This window comes from Saccostrea cucullata, unplaced genomic scaffold (assembly GCF_032062105.1).
Source record: "Saccostrea cucullata isolate Sc308-1 unplaced genomic scaffold, CSIRO_AGI_Scuc_v1 ctg80, whole genome shotgun sequence".
Classification (NCBI taxonomy): domain Eukaryota; kingdom Metazoa; phylum Mollusca; class Bivalvia; order Ostreida; family Ostreidae; genus Saccostrea; species Saccostrea cuccullata.
Window position 1 is genome coordinate 374568 of NW_026933907.1, and position 17679 is coordinate 392246.

At 33.6% G+C, this 17679-nt stretch overlaps 2 protein-coding genes across 2 annotated transcripts in view; one reads left to right on the top strand and one right to left on the bottom strand.

Moving 5' to 3' along the window:
- Positions 1 to 256: 256 nt before the first annotated feature.
- The window catches only part of LOC134239596 (carbohydrate sulfotransferase 14-like), a 58909-nt gene continuing 41486 nt past the window's right edge, over positions 257 to 17679 (bottom strand). Inside the window, exon 3 of the mRNA XM_062721781.1 lies at positions 257 to 272. The gene's annotated coding sequence lies outside the window, so the exon portion shown is untranslated. The remainder of the gene's footprint in view (positions 273 to 17679) is intronic.
- On the top strand, positions 3912 to 16735 carry LOC134239594 (aldehyde dehydrogenase, mitochondrial-like). The gene is made up of 13 exons (XM_062721779.1): positions 3912 to 4136; positions 6735 to 6839; positions 9881 to 10021; positions 11300 to 11429; positions 13416 to 13477; positions 13938 to 14066; positions 14392 to 14505; positions 14661 to 14763; positions 15032 to 15216; positions 15707 to 15871; positions 15980 to 16137; positions 16366 to 16480; positions 16691 to 16735. Exons 1-13 carry the CDS (start codon positions 4017 to 4019, stop codon positions 16721 to 16723), a joined length of 1560 nt encoding a protein of 519 aa, XP_062577763.1. The 5' UTR covers positions 3912 to 4016; the 3' UTR covers positions 16724 to 16735.

A 17679-nucleotide genomic window follows, 5' to 3' on the forward strand; every position in this document is an offset into this window, starting at 1 on the left:
TTATGAATCAAACCATGAAGTGAAAGACATGAGAACTACATGTAAGTATACATAGATATTTTTTTTTACATGTATACCCCAAACAACCGTATACCAGTATAATATGTACTTGTACTTTAAGTATCCATACATAAAAGAACATTTCTGTCAAGAAGAGAAGTATGCCTATTCACAATTGTCAATAATTATGTCAAGATACTAAATTTGAACGGGTGCATAGTTTTGCTTTAAAAAAATACACACATGTATAATAGCTCTCTCTCTCTTTCTCTCTCTCTCTCTCTCTCTCTCTCTCTCTCTCTCTCTCTCTCTCTCTCTCTCTCTCTCTCTCTCTCTCTCTCTCTCTCTCTCTCTCCAGGAAACGTTTCAGTGGCTGTATATATGTATTTCACTCTGTTTGATCAGTGATGTTTAAAATATGATCAGGTATTTTCATTAATTTTGCACACTGATTTTTTAATTATCAGCAAGCACACATTAAATCCATTCTGATTGCTCATATACGACATACATGCACTGCTGCAGAATTTTTAAATAATGTGCATTATGTAGAAAAGTACTCAAAAGCACATTTTCGCAATCCTTTATAAAACTGAGATTTCTGTAAGGACATGTAAATACCCATCACAGGGAACACCAAACCGAGCACTACGTACGCAGAGTTTTTGCAAACAGCAACATATCCTCCATATATGGGGGGGGGGGGTAGAATGGAAAAACATGTGCGATTTCAGCAACTGTGGGACAACTTTATCGAATGCTAAGACAACTTTTAATAATTATGCGATTCAATGAATATTTATATTGTACTAACGCAGTGGAACTACAAGAGGCCCATGGGCTACATCGCTTACCTGAGCACTGTGGCTATGAAAATAGCAGAAATCAGCCCAGTATTGAAAGTTTAAATGTATAAGTGGTCCCAATCTAAATTTAAAGGGGATGGGAGTTTATGTGAACAAACTTTAATCTACACTTCTTGAAATTTTCTCCCATAAGTTTCATCATTCTTGGCACTGTGTTTCTTGAGATGACTTTTAAAACATGTCATCAATTGCAAATTTTCACATTTTCTGAATTATCTCATCTAAGTAGTCGCCCTTCATTTGAATAAACTTGAATACCGTTTACCAAAAAATGCCTCGTGGCAAGTTTGGATAGCATTGGCCCAGTGGTTCTAGAGAAGAACTCGAAAATGTGAAAAGTTTAAAGACGGATAAACAGACAACGTCGGGCAAAATGTGATCATAAAGGTCACTTGAGCTTTCAGCACAGTTGAGATAATAAAGACCAATTGATATCATTAACTTTGTTGTGTTACATACAGCACAGACTCAAGTAATTGGCGACCAAATTTGAGAGGGGAGGGGGTATGCTCTCGTTTAAATCCGATTCGATTTTTCCCTTCAAATACACTAGATCTGACGGGCATATAACATAAGGGCCAGCCCTCACCCCACCCTACTTTTTTTTCGTTTCAAACATATTGTTCGAAAGGTTCATTGAAAGGCTTTAGGTTTTAATTAAGATACTTTACAACCGCTTAGGTAAACAGTTTCATGTTATTTATAAACTAAAAATATCAATTCGTGAAAATCATTGTGCACTGTACTTTAGATACATGAGACTGTCACAAAAATTTCAATACCGTAATCCAGTATAATCTCTTGACTTTCACATTATATTGCAAAAATATTGACAAATATGAGAGGAAAAACCTCTTCCCTGCCCAATTCTTAATTTTGAGTTCTTTGAAACTTCCTATTTATAATAATGATAACCATTATTCTACATAGATATTTTCCGTCGTTTAGTAATAATTACCCTGTACATACAACATTCGTTAAAACTTAAAATAAATTGAACTTCAATCGATAAAATATGAAGGTAAATGGACACGTCTTCCCCGGCCTTCCCTCTTTATATTTTCTCTCGAATATACGCATAAAGAGGGTCTCCATTTTTCACCATTATATTTTGTACCAAATTGCAACAATCTCAGCATGCATGACTTGGGTTGATACGCGTAACTAATAAATCCAATGATCAATGAATCATGCACTACTCGACTTTTATACTTGTACGCAAATATAAAAAAAAGTAAACTTTGAGATAATAGAATAAAATAATCGACCAATTTAAATATTCGTAATGGACTGAAAAAATCTTAAAATTTTTAAATTCAAGGTTTAAAAAAACTTTTTTTAAAATTCAAGGTTAAAAAAAACTTTTAACTTTGCAGGTTACATTCAAGAAAACGACATCGGGACTGTCTACTCCATTTTTTGAACCCCGAAAACAAGCTGTATGTTGCAGCTGACCGACTTTAGCGTGGGAGAGACGCGATCTCGGCTACTTCCTTTGATGTGGCGAGAATGTGACGTAGTATTTAAAGTTCTCGACAAGCAAAGCGTCAGCTCGTCACAAACAGTGTAATCCTTTAGGGGTTTTGAAATCTGCTCTAGATTAGCATTCGTAAACTATAGTTAACGACCGTTAAATATAGTTTTACAGATGAAAACTATACTTAACGAATCGTTAACTATAGTTTACGGTTTGTAAACTATAGTTTACAGTCGATAAACCTAGTTTATCAATTGTGAAACTAGGTTTATCTCATTTTTGTGAATTTGGCGTGGATTGGTATCCCCTACTTATATTAACCAAAAGCTACCTAACTCAATTTCAGGCACCCCCGCTTCAAGTTCGTATTTTGTTAATATATTAATCATTAACCTACTTTAAAATGACATTATTAATATACTAAATGGTTAACCTAAAGTGGAAATGTTATTGATAAAATTCAGAGCAGCACTGTATGAAATGATTTGACAAACAAAGAGCTAATAATAAAACTAGCCGGAATATGCACTTGATCACTGCATGCATGTTGATCCTTTTATCACAGTACAAGTACGGATATGCATGCATACATGTATATGTTCACAAATAGGACATGTATATTAAGTGACTTTTATTGGGACGGAACTTTTTTCAAATCTAGCCTGGAAAAGAGCGGAACATTTCTCAGAATAGAGTCTTAGGGAAAAGCTGGAAATCCATGGAATTCCAAGATATTTGGAAATCTATGGAAATCCAAAGAATTCCAGGAAAATAAAATGAAAACTGAAATAATTACAAAAACTTGGTAACATCACAATTTTTCATAGATCAAAATTAGGGCCCCCATACAGAGAGGCATGAAAGATTTTGGGGGAAAAATTTAACATTTCACTAAAAATCATACGATTAAGGTCAAGATCTAGTAAATGAAAGGTGCCTACAGATTTATCAAACTTGAGAAATAAATTCCCTTATTGATGCTTTGCAACTTTAGCTTGGTTAAATAAGGTAAAATTTCGAGGGCATAGTTTTGTAGGTAAACAAGACACATGAAAAACTGTATTTTAAACTGTCATTTTCAATGAAAACTTAAGAAAACCAGTCATAAATGTGGGAGTTTTTTTTATATTCGACAAAGGAAATGTATCCAGATTGCCTACAGTCTCTCAAAAAACGGTAATTATAGTATGTTCATGGCCTCTTAATTCTTAAATCAATATCAAATTTAATATAGGTATCCAGTTTACTTTTCATATGATTTCAAATTGAATGTCATGAAAATACCCTATTTTCTACATAATTCTGCTAAAGTCGTAAAGTACGGGAAAAGGAAAGTTGAAATTGATTATGACGTCATAATGGATCATTAGTCTAAAGTTATTTACTAGATCTTGACCTTAACAGACTCTTAAAAGATACCCATTGATTACGAGATAACGAGAAAATTATTTTTTTTTATCTGGTTAAAAATGAGCCTACCCGGTTTTTTCTTAATTGGTTTGTTTGTTAAATTAAAAAGAAAACTAGTCATGCATTTCATTGATTATTCACACCCACATTCAACGAGAATACCGAGGTGTTCCGAGTGGCTGACCTTAATTTTGTTTGCAAACTGCGTTATCGTGAATATTGTATCCGGCTATCTCCTCACGTTTTGTGGTAAGAATTAAGAAATGGCGCTTCTGAGAACTGGACTTAGGGCTAGGACCCTGTATACTGCCCTTAGAAACAATGCAGCATGCATGTCATCCATTCCACAACCAATAGTGAACCCCGAAGTCAAGTACAACAAGGTATGTGATAAGGCTTAGACATGTCATTTATAGAAACAATAGTGTAAACGACTTACCTGCAATTTGGTCTACTTACTATTCTTATGGAAGAAATATAGAAGACATAAATATTTCACTGTAGAAAGTCATTTCAGAAATCAATATATACATTTATTACACATATGTATAATATAGGTACATATGGATCTGCATATCTGTTTACATGCGTAGTTGAAATGAACTTGAATAGGACAGTCAGTTTAATTAAACTTTTAGAATACTCTGTCCAATACATTCTGTTTGCAATTTGATATGGTTCAGGCACGGATCCAGGGGAGGGAGGGGGGGGGGGTGTTGGTCCACCCCAGTCAACATAAAAAATGTAAAAACCCAGAAATTTCTTGACAAGAAAAAAATAATAATAAAACAAAACAAAAACATTCAAAAAAACAAAAAAAAACAACCCAAAACCAAAAAAACCCAACTTTTTCCCCATACTTGAAAACCCCATTACTAGGGGATGCCACGGTACAATTTAACATGAAGATATACGTGCATGTATTATACATGTATATATATATATAAATCAATTTTTTAGACTTTAAACTTCATCATGTTTAGATGACTCTAGGTTAAGGAAAAAAATGTTCAAGTTAGTTTAATTGTACATACAAGAGTACTTTGATGAAGGAAACAGGGGAGGGTAAAATGGGAATATTGGGTGGACCAGGTCTTAGAGGAGAGGGGGAAAATTAGGAGGGAGAAGAGAAGTTTGCAGGAGGGAGAGATGGAAATAGGTCACCTCTGTCCATTACACCATGTAAAATATAATGGAAATATGATTTTCTTATAAAACTGAAAGAGTCAATAGCTAGCTGTCAGCTTCAGAATTTACCATTTTTGGAAGCAGCGGCAGAAACAGGAATTTTTAATTTGAGAAGAGAGGGGGACAAATTGAAGGTCTGGGTGGTACATGTATATTTATGCCTTGAGGTGCAGGGCAAGGCTCGATCTGGTTGGGTCCCTGTGAGCTATTTCAGGTTCAGGAGTTTAGAGTATGTTCTATAAGCTTTATATTACCATGATTACAAGTGAAATTTCAAACAACCAAAGAAAAAAAAGGATTCATTAATTTTATATGTATTTTAAATCACAAAATCTGCCAGTGGGGACATTTTGTCGTTTCTTTGTTTGGCAGGGACAAAGTTGTTAAAAAATAAATGAATTCAATATTCTTTTTTTGGTATTTTGCAGGGTGTAAAGTTGTTTTAGAATTTTAAAAATATTTTTTTGATTAAATTTCAAGAAAAGAAGTACACAGATTTTATATAGGGAAGTAGATATGTATATATGACACAGTTTCCTGTTTCATACCTTCCTTGTCCTATAGAAATCAAAACTTGTATGTGTATGTTTATAATTGTTTAAATATCTGGCCTTGAATTTTAAACAATTTGAAAGTGTTTTACATGGAAATTTTCTAATAATAAGTATGATACAGGCTACTTTTTAAAAAAATTCATCTGAAATCTATTTTGTGATTTTTAAGGTAATATACAGGAGTAAAGAATATAATGTCTAATCTGTGTTTGTTCATAAACCAATTAGAAAAAAATTACTGAATACTGTAGAATCACATATTTTCGAGGGGTCAAATTTTCATGGTTTAAGGAAAATATATTTGTTCATGAGGATTTGATTTCGTGGTTAAAGAATTGTTCAGTAGTAATAAATGTGAAAAATTGCATTTTGTGGTGCACATAAATTTGTGGGTGTCTTCATACCTTAAAAACCATGAACATTAAACCTCCATGAAAATTAATGATTTCACAGTAATTCTTAAATGAGAAATTAAGAGTTACATACTGGTACTGGTCTGGTTGAGTAACCATGGTAACTTAAAAAGCTCTTAGTTATGTTTTTGCCACACCTTTTCCAAATACTAGATTTTATAAAATCTCTTATATGCCCCTGCAATCAAAGATTTGGGAGAATATAGTTTTTGCCCTGTTTATCCATCTGTCTGTCTGTAACTTTCCTCATAACTTTTGAGTGGGTGGGGTTATGGCTTTCATATTTCAAAGGTGTATTCCTTGTGACATGATCATCTTTGGTTACTATCAAATTGACCTCTTGACCTTGGAGTTTGACCCACTTTAACAAAAAAGTACCAAACTTTAATCTTCGCCGTGACTTTTGAAAAGTTGGTGCTAGGACTTTCATACTTCAAATATGTATTCACTACATGACAAGACCTTTGATATAAATATATTTGACCTTTTGACCTTGACCTTTGAGTTTGACCCACTTAAGAAAATTAACCTTGGTCATAACTTCTGAACAGTAGAACTAGGCCTTTCATATTTCACAAGTGTATTCCTTGTGACAAGACCTTCCATCATTTGACTTTTGACCTTGACCTTTGGAGTTTGACTTGCATGTAAGAAACCCTCAACTCTTGCCATAAGCTGCCATATGGGGGCATCAGTGTTTCACAAACACATCTTGATTATCTTTAAATAATTTCTGCAGAGATAAGTGCATGTACAGTGAAGAACTTTCATATTAAGAGAGGATTTTAGCTGCAGGTATCAGTAATTAAACATAATCTTTCTCTAGGTTTTTGTCAACAATGAATTCATCGACAGCCAATCAGGGAAGACTTTTCCTACTATTAATCCAGCAACAGGGGAGATAATTTGCCAGGTTGCAGAGGGGGATAAGGTAAATTTCTACATATTAATTGTCAGGTACATGCAGTTTTCAATATGCTCTGCATGGACCTTGATTTTTTAAAAATTATTTCAAAATCATCATTTCAGAATGGACAGTGACTTGCAATGCTACAATATATCATCAAGCAATGTCCAGCATGGTTCACTAACCAAGGAGATATTTATGATTTACAAAAAGAACATTAAGCCCTGTCAGTTTCTTAACCAAGTGATATTTTGTAGTTTTTATATCAGCTGTTTGTCACATTTAAGATCTTTTGATGTGCGAGTTATTGATGATTCTCAGTAATATATAACACATCTGCTGTAGATCAGTTTTTAAATATGTTAATGTGACCATTTAAAGACCCCTACATGTTAATAATTTGTTTATGGTTGCTTCATTTTATGGATTTCAAACAGTGTATTTTCATGCAATAAAATTAAAAGTAATATAAAAAAATTCAGAAGAAAAAAAAACTCATTGAATTTAGAAACAAAATATCTAGTTCAGTAGTTGATGATATGTTCCTTCAGCCAACAGAAATTTGCTTTTTAATATGTGCATTATAATAATAAATACATGCATTAATTTTACATAGATATAAAGAAATCAATTAAGACAAGAAATCAGAGACATAATAAAAAAGTGTGACAAATACTGGTGCGCTTCATGAAATATGCCATATGATTTTACACACCAATAACTCACACAAAACTTTAAAAAATTCCTAAACAATTTGCCTGATCAGTTTGCACTTGTCTTTGGGTGTAATTTAATAGCTATGATTTTAAATTATTGTATCACAGTATGAAATGGATAAAGCAGTTTATTATACTTCTGTTAAAATGTTTCCTACATAAAGTTCAGAAGGTAAAATAGCTATCTTTTATAGTTCATGCATACAAAGCTATAACCGGGATAAAAATTTTTACTATCCACCCTTGGAAAATTTTCATGCAATCTTTGCCTCCAATTTTGATTTCCAGCGATAAATCTGCAATCACAAAAACAATGCATGATGATGTCATAATGACTTCAGTAGCATTGTGATCTCTCATCATAATGATACTACAGAGGAAAATTTCAGATTATTCTTGCAGTATATATCTTACTCAAACATTTTTAAAATTCAAACCTCAGAAATTATGTTATATATCAGTATAATAAAACGCTTTATCCACTGTTTGTGAGTGGGATAGCTCTTGATTTTACAAACCCTTCACACAAAACTATTCCCCGAGGGCTGTTGCGGGTTTAATAGCAATGATTTTAAATTATAGCATCACAGTATGAAATGGATATATAGAAATGTATACTGTTTCTTATATATCAAATATGCATAAGTATATATATAATAATTATGTTAATTTTCACCAAAAATGTATATTGAATCCTGAAAACGAGAATAATTAATGCTTGCAAGTGGATCAAGCCAGTTTTTTTTTTGATTGGTTATAAAATTATCTGGTGTCCACAGGAAAGCAGAGGGTCCAGGATTTTAATTTCAGGTCCTTCATCCCCCCTTCCACAATTAAAATTGTTGCTATATGCCACTTAATGTACCTTAATTAAGGTGAAGAGGAACCATGAAGGTATACTAATAGTGAAGTTAACACAGTGTGTCTGGATTGATCAAAATGGGACCATTATGAGTTACAGTTACACATAAGTACATAGTTACATGTAATCCACAATAAAAACTGTTGCCCAAATTCTGCATGGTCATCGAGCATCATTTTTTACAAATTTGGATCTTTTACAATAAATTCCTTGGAATTTTTCTCTTTAATTTCTCTTTTGTGAAGTTAATTGATAAATTGACCATGTCCTCCTCATGTAATGTTCACTTAAAGAGAAAAGGGAATTCTTTTTTGGTTTGTATATGTTTTAATAATTTTTTATGGTCCTTATTGTTTTCAATGCTATATCACGCAGTGAAAGGGGGGGGGGGGGGGCTGGCTATGAATAGAAATGTATAAAAATCTATTATTAGAACATGTTCACAGCTCACCTGTTTTCTATTACATGTATAATTAAATGCACTGCGTGCTGCTGTACTGCACACTATAAAATTTTAGTGGGAATATCTTCATGCACCATTTAAATTTAACCATTTCAAGGTCCTTTTGTATTTTATTTTTGGCAAAACTGCATGTTTGTTTGTGTTTCTGCATGGGGTTTAAATTTAATTACAACACTTCTCATTATTGAAGCCTGTGATTTTTGGCAGTCCCTTAGAAGTCATGTTATTTTACATGTCTTAAAATTATCCCTTTGTATTAAGTTTTCATGTATGGATCAATTTATAAGTTTATACAAATGTTATAATTTAACAAATTAGATCTAACTTGTTTCTTCCAAATGGGGTTTAAAATTTTAATACTTGCATGTGCAAACAAAGCTTTTAGATATGCATAATAACGGAATCAAGGTCTACTGTTTTGTTTGTTTGTTTGTCTATATCATGTTGAGGCTATGACCTTACAAGTATAACTATGAACAGAAAAGCATTGGTAGCTTATGCTTAACATGCTTATTATACTGAATCAATCTCAACTTTACGGGCCTTTCTAACAAGCAAATTGTGTAAAAAGGTTTACATTTCACACCCCCCTTTCCCTCTTCATAAACATTGAAATAAAAGTAAGGAGACAGAGCTTAGCCTTACATCATTTATGAATATGATTTATAACTGCTTATGTAAGTGAAGTAGGTAATTTAAAAAATGTAGTTTGTCAATAAAGGATGCCTGAGTTTGTATTAAATGATTTAATAACTAGATAAGAGAGGTGCAGAGCAGGAAATCGGTGTTTTCCTCACAGATAAAGACACACTGTTGAGTAGCTTTAAACTGATTTTAATTTTAAGATCTATTTGTTTCCTTGTCAAACAATTTATACATATTTGTTGAGGCCCTGGTGTATACAGCTGTTGATGTACTATAGGGAAAGAAATAAGTGATATGATTGAAAACAAACAATGCTTGCAGAATAATTGACTGATGCATGTTTTGTTGTGTATTTATGACTACCATTGTCTGCTTGTAGAAAGATGTGGACATCGCAGTGAAAGCTGCACAGGATGCTTTTAGATTGGGGTCACCATGGCGACGAATGGATGCTGCAGAAAGAGGATATCTTTTGAATAAACTGGCAGACCTCATCGAAAGAGATAGACAGTATATCACTGTAATTGATTTATCTTTCATAAATTATCAGGATTTAACAAAATCCTGGCTACCTTTGTAGTTAATCTTGCACATGTTACATGCTGCAGAACTTCAGATCACTTGTCTAGCAAGTTGTTACGTACTTGAAAAATCATCAATCAGGTACACAAGTTAGATTGTAGATTATGAAGATTCTTTTCTTTTGACTATTGGAAATTTTGTTTATTTACTATACTTTTCCAGCCGAGTGAAAAACTGCATGTTGGATACCAAAGTGTCCGCCCAGCTGTATGAACTCAATGTTAAAGCATTGAAAATTTAAATCCAAATCATTCTACCTGTCCACCCTCAGAGAAAATTACAATATACCAGTATTTTTAAAACTGATTCTATTACAAAAGACTTTAAAAGATTCATACCCCTCCATTTATGGACAACTGTTGGGGAATAAAAGCAGATTTAAGCTTAACAGTTACACTTGACTGCTCAATGTTCCTTGGCTACATACAATTATGTTTAGATATCCATCCCTGCAAATCTCTAAAAGGTTCTCCGTTTTTTCATTTAAGGGTTTTATTCCCAACATTCACTGACAGTAGGGGGTATATTCATTTGGATCTGCATGTCCATCCATCCAACTGTGTAATACATTTTTTCCCTGACAATATCTCAAAAAGCCATCAAGTTTTTGCTGTAAATATTATATCACAGCACCGCTTGACCTGAAGAAAAGCCCTATTTCTTTGAAAATCAAAAAGTCAAAAGTCAAGGCCATGCAAAAATTCACACATTTTGTCTTTTTGTAACACTTTGGTTCCAGAAAATATTTTAAAAAGCTTTTGAGCTTATGAATTTTAATAACATAATTCTTATTTGGGCCATCAAAAAGCCCCTTTTTAATTTTAACATCAAAAGGTCAAAGGTCAAGGTCATAAATTCATATGTTGCAAATAATACATTTTTGATAAAATTTCAGATTTCTTTGAGTCTGTTCAATATGATAAAACTCCTTGTGACCCATATTAAAGGTAACTGTTGATTTTGAAGTGAAAAGACAAGGTCAGAAATTTCATACATTTTGTATGTGTAACACTTTTTTTCCCGTTGATTTCTCAAAAAGCCTTTAAAACTTTTGTTATGAAATTTTTTGATCACATGTTTTTACATGTTTGACTCGATCTAGAAAAGTCAAATTTATTTGAGGCTATAGCTAATTGGTCAAAGGTCAAGGTAAGAAACTCATACTATAGTATTTTAGGTATTGAATTTTTGTGATTTAATTGTCTTTATTTTTTAGTCTCTGGAGACCCTTGACAATGGTAAACCATACCATGTGGCATATGCTGCAGATCTCAATCTGGTCATCAAATGTTACCGATACTACGCAGGCTGGGCCGACAAAAACGAGGGAAAAACTGTCCCAGTTGGTTTGTATCAAATTTTTCTGCTGTCTGTCTGTAGTCATCCGTCTGTCCTTGCATTCTTGTATCTGAGGCCTTCAGTCTTTTCCACTTTATTAGGTCACCTGAGTTAACTCAGGTGACCTACTGCTATCTGTTTTCGTCCGTCGTCGTTCGTCGTGCGTCGTTCGTCGTGCGTTAACATTTGAACATTTTCAGCTTCTTCTCTGAAACCACTCAACCAATTTCATCCAATTTTAGCATATAGCATCTATGGGTGAAGAGAAACAAAAATTGTGAATTTCATGGTCCCTGCCCCCCTTGGGCCTGGGGGGTGGGGCCAAAACCACTAAAATTAGTGCAATCTTTAAAAACCTTCTTCTTTACTACTAGACATCAAGCAGTCAAACTGTTGGCATGATTGCTATCAGCATTGAGTCCTCTACCAAAATTGTGAAATTAATGGCCCCAGGGTCAGGGGTTCTGGTGCTAGGGCGGGGCTATATTGATTATATATTGAAAATGCATTATTTCTTTGAAAATCTTCTTCTCTGCTCCTGAGTATCAAATAAACTAACGAAGTACATAGTTATAATGAGCAAGAGTGCCTCTACCTAAATTGTGATTTTTAGGGCCCCAGGGTCAGGGGTTCTGGTGTTAGAGCGGGGCTCCATTGATTATATAGTGAGAATGCATTAATTCTTTGAAAATCTTCTTCTCTGCTCCTGAGTATCAAATAAACTAACAAAGTACATAGTTATGATGAGCAAGAGTGCCTCTTTTAAAATTGTGAATTTTAGGGCCCCAGGGTCAGGGGTTCTGGTGTTAGGGCGGGGCTCCATTGATTACATAGTGAAAATGCTTTAATTCTTTGACAATCTTCTTCTCTGCTTTTGGGTATCATTTGAAATAACTAAGTACATAGCTATGATAAGTAAGAGTGCTTCTTATAAAATTGTGAATTTTATGGCCCCAGGGTCAGTGGTTCTGGTGTTGGGTAGGGCACTATTTATTATATAGTGAAAAATGCATTAATTCTTTGAAAATCTTTTTCTGTGCTCCTAGGTATTAAGTAAACTAACTAAGAACATAGCTATGATGAGCAAGAATGCTTCTACCAAAATTGTGAATTTCATGACCCCAGGGTCAGGGGTTCTGGTGTTAGGGTGGTGCTCTATAATGATTATATAGTGGAAATACATTAATTCTTTGAAAATCTTCTTCTCTGCCCCTGTGTAATAAGCAAATGAACTACCTATATAGTTATGATGTACAAGGCTCTTCTTCTAGAATTGTGAATTTCCAGGCCCCTGGGTCAGGGATTTTTGACTTATATACTGAAAATGAATTGTTTGAAATCTGCTCCTTGGTATTAATCAAACATTTTTGATAAGCAAGGGTGCCTTTTCAAAAATTGTGCAATGTGTGGACCTAGGGTCAGGGGTTCATGTGTGATAGAGGCACTTCTGATTATTGCTGAATATTACTGATTAGTTGATTTGCATGTTTTGTTCCCCTACCCTGCCTATGGGTATTAAGTAACCAAACTAAGCAACTGGGTATCAAGGAGGCTTGGGAGTCAACAAATTAAAAACAAATTAACCACCAGATATAACTTAAATTTTTAGATATGATATCTTTAGCTGTCAACTATCATTTGACAAAAAAATTTCATACATATCAGTTTTAAAATTTGATTATTTTGGTATATCTTTATATGGAGATCTTCTCCTAAAGGAGATCGAAATAGTCTAACAATGGCAACGACCACCCAGCCCCTTTAAGTAACCAAACTAAGCAATTACTAAGTTTAGTTTTATGATTAGCAATGGTGCCAGCCTCTTTCAAAATTAAGAATGCCATAGCATCTACCTTAAAACATGAACCAAATTCAATCGTTTGAAAGTTGTTGCATTATTCTCAGGTGACTATTAAGGCCCATGGGCCTCTTGTGTTTGTTTATCTCCTAGTCCTTGCAAACTCTTATGAGTAAAATTTATAATTATTTTTCAGCTGGTGATTACTTTGCCTATACCAGACATGAACCTGTAGGGGTTTGTGGACAGATTATTCCAGTAGGTTAAATTCTTCTTTTGATGGAGACATTTAAAGCTTTTTGTACTATGTTTATTTGAATTTAAATGGCAGCCTTAATGTATGGGAAACAGAAAAATGAAACTGTATGCCATGCATAAACACAGAATTATGATGTTTAAATTGTGTAAAATTGGATTTTAATAAATTTACAAGGATAAGTGATAGTTTTATGGTTGCTTGATTTTATCAGAATACATCATTTTATAAATTTGACTAAAATTGCATCAATTTCAATTTTTTTTTCTTTTATGTTTTAAAATACAAACCGAAAAGAGAATTTTATATGAAGAAGAAACAGGCAAAAATCCAGTGTACTTAAATGTACATTTGTGTTTTTAATCTTTCTGAACAGTTTAAGATAAAAATCTTTATTGAATGAGTAGTTTAAACCTGATTTTCATTGACTGTCTTAGTTCAGTATAATGTTGTTTTCTTTAGTGGAACTTCCCACTGTTGATGCAGGCCTGGAAGCTTGGCCCAGCCCTGGCCTGCGGTAATGTAGTGGTGATGAAGGTCGCAGAACAGACACCCCTGTCAGCTCTATATATAGCTCACCTGGCCAGAGAGGTAGGTGTCGGTAAGGGACTCAGCAGTTATACATGTATGTATTTCTTATCAATTGTATATGATATACTATGTGGATTTGGGAGAGAGAGTGTATTTACTTTATCCATGTCAATCAGACTATAACTTTAAGTATTATACCAGGTATGCACTTGAATAGTCTGATTCACTAGAAAAACATGATGCTTAAAAAATTCTGATGCAAAATATATCCTTTTGTTTTTTTAAAATTGTTCTATTTAAAAATAAGGATTAAAACAAAAGGCCTACAAAAATAAAAATTATATTTAAAACATTGATTTATGAAGTGTTTTTGTTTTGGGTTTAGGCTGGATTTCCCCCTGGTGTTCTTAACATTATTCCTGGTTACGGTCCTACAGCAGGGGGTGCCATTGCCAGTCACATGGGTGTGGACAAGTTGGCCTTTACTGGCTCCACAGAGGTAAGCTGTCCTATTGTAGACTGTATATTATGAAAACATGTAGTCAGGAACAGAAAGTTGCTTTTGACTGATGATAAAGTACATTGCCCTCGGTTTTCTAACTATGACAGTAGTAGCTCTGTACATATAACACACTGTATTGATTGAATTGACAGGTTGGACAGATAGTGGCTCAGGCAGCAGCACAATCTAACCTGAAGAGAGTCACCCTGGAGCTCGGGGGGAAGAGTCCCAACATTGTCATGGCTGATGCTGATTGTAAGTAAAAAGCATTCAAAGGGAAACAACTCTGATAACAAAAAGTTTTAAAAGACATACTGATCATGACACATCAATCTATAGCCTCTTACAGCTAAAAAGTTAACCACTAGAAAGTTTGACAGTCATAAGACATTTTTAAAAATCCTTTGTCAAATGAAGACTTAATCGACTGAGTTATAATTTTCTGAAGACTTCCACTTCTTATTTGTGACTTTTAAAGTAGTACATGATAAAGCTGATACAACTTGAAATATTTCCTTTTCAGTGGATATGGCAGTAGAGATGTCCCACTTTGCTCTGTACTTCAACCAAGGACAGTGTTGCTGTGCTGGTTCCCGCACCTTTGTGGAGGAGAAAATCTACGATGAATTTGTAGCTAAGAGTGCCGAGAGAGCAAAAAAGAGGACTGTAGGGGACCCATTTGATGCGTCTAATGAGCAGGGACCACAGGTAGCCCATACAAATACATGTAGTACAGTATACTCCCAATATATCAGGGGTTAAAGAGGTAAATGAGTTATTTAGGAAGAGTACTGTTAGTAAAAGTCTTCATCTCAAAAGCAATTTTATAGATTCATAATCTTTCAATATTTAGTCAGTGTGCAGCACCTTCATGTATGTCATTGTACATCAAGGTTGTGTTCAATGATAAGTCAATAGTCCAGATTCAAGTTTCTTCTTGTAATATCTTGATTCTAAGGTTTTGCCACAGCAGATTGAGAAGAACAAAGTTTTTATGTAAAGAAAACATAAACTTGGCAAATTTAACGTGTCTACATTTTGTAACTTTGACATAATGTCTCTTAACTGTAATTTAAAGTGAATGGAATCATGAATTATTATTTATGTTGAGGTCCACAAATGAAGTTTCTTCCTTCTCAGGAAGATGAAGACAACAGGTGAGCATTGTGACCTATGGGCCTTTCGTTTTATTTCTTAGGTGGACAAGGAGCAGACAGAGAAGATCATGTCATACATCAAGAGCGGAAAAGACCAGGGAGCAAAGCTTGTGGCAGGGGGCAACAGAAAGGGGGACAAGGGGTACTACATTGAGCCCACAGTATTCGCTGATGTACAGGATGACATGAAAATTGCCCAGGAAGAGGTTTATACACTCAATTTATGTTCAGATATTGCATGGAATATAAAATGATTGATATACTGACAAACAGTGAAGTGGCAGGTCGAATAAAGATTAAAAAAATATTTACAGATTTTTGGTCCAGTGCAATCAATTCTGAAGTTTAAATCCATGGATGAGCTGATTGAGCGATGTCACAAGACAATCTATGGTCTGGCTGCTGCAGTCCACACCACTGATCTGGAGAAGGCACTCTATGTGGCCAATACAGTGAGGGCAGGGACTGTCTGGTAGGTAGTCTCAAAGATTCCAGGGATCTGGGTTAGGAGGGGGATGCTCTCTTACCTATTTCCCAGCTCTTGAACTGATGTAACATTCAAATTTAGGGTAAAGATGTTCACATTTATGTCAGTAATTCAGTTTGTTGCAGGTTTTCTTTCAAATAAATCAGTGGCAATATATATATATATATATACATATAAATATCATGTCAAATTTTGATTTTGTTTTTGTGTTAGGGTAAACTGTTTTGATGTGTTTGATGCCTCCATGCCTTTTGGAGGTTATAAGATGTCTGGTAATGGCCGCGAACTTGGGGAATATGGACTAGAGGCCTACACAGAAGTCAAATCTGTAAGTTGTCATGGTTACCATTCATCAAATCACAATGCTTTTGAGAATGTTGATTTCTGGCATAATAGAAATAGGATTGTGTATTTAGATTATAAACTATTCCTCTTACTTATATGTGATGAATAAAATTCCAAGAAAAGTAATATGTCTTTGTAGTCTACATGTAGCCATCACTTGCTTAAACTTAATTGAAATTTAATATTATTTCAGGTTGTAATAAAAATTCCACAGAAGAATTCTTAAACATCAAAGTAACTAAAGAAAAAATGAACTTATCAAATGAAATGAAGTTGTACATCATATACTGATGATGCAGTAGCTGAGAATTCATTTTTTTTATTGTTGATTTTGGGGGTATTAAGTACCTAACAACACTATGCGTTATCCGTAAGCTTAATACCGGTATTATGCTTTGATATTTAGAAGTATTTAGTATTGTGCATTGTTGATGCTTTATATAATTTTATGTGTACATGTATTTAATGTTATAATTATGAAAAGAATATCATGTTCTGTACTGTATCTACTTATTAAAAAAACTTATTCAGTGTTAGGTGAAAGACATGTTTGTCATTTCTGAGTATAATAATTCAGAACTTGGAGGGGTTATTAACATTTATTATTTATTACAAAAATCTGAAAATACTTGTTATTCCTTTTTTGACTATTCTTTTGATTGTATATGCAAAATCTATTTGATATTTATAATCTTTATATGATGTTTACATTAGGGGTTATAGAAATTTATATTTTAAAATGACATTGATTAATTCACAACATTATTATAGAGCTTTAATTTTACTTTTTCAGTGCATTCATCGCTTATATGATGTACAATCTTAAAATGTTTTTGTTACATGAAAAATAATCAAATAAATTTTTTTTCTAGACTTTTTGTTGTTATTTTACATACAGTGTACTTAACTTTGCAATGTAGTGAAATAATACATAGTAGTTGACCTTCCCACAACAAAATATACAGCAATCATCATTATGGATGGTAAGCAGCTAGAAAACAAAGTTCTGTAAACAAAACAAGAAATGTGGCATCCTCAAGATCTTTTTTTAAGGCATTTCAACAATAGTTTTCACTTTTGAGGGTTTCCATGAGTAATTGAAATAAAAGCTCTGATGAACATTGTCCAAAAGATATACAATTTTGTAACACATTTTGACCATAAGATGTATTTTTCATTTAT

Coding starts and splice junctions, on each gene's coding strand:
- LOC134239594 (XM_062721779.1), top strand. CDS start 4,017: ATGGCGCTTCTGAGAACTGGACTTAGGGCTAGGACCCTGTATACTGCC. Junction 14,506..14,660: donor CCTTTACTGGCTCCACAGAG/GTAAGCTGTCCT, acceptor TTGAATTGACAG/GTTGGACAGATAGTGGCTCA. Junction 14,764..15,031: donor TGTCATGGCTGATGCTGATT/GTAAGTAAAAAG, acceptor TTTCCTTTTCAG/TGGATATGGCAGTAGAGATG.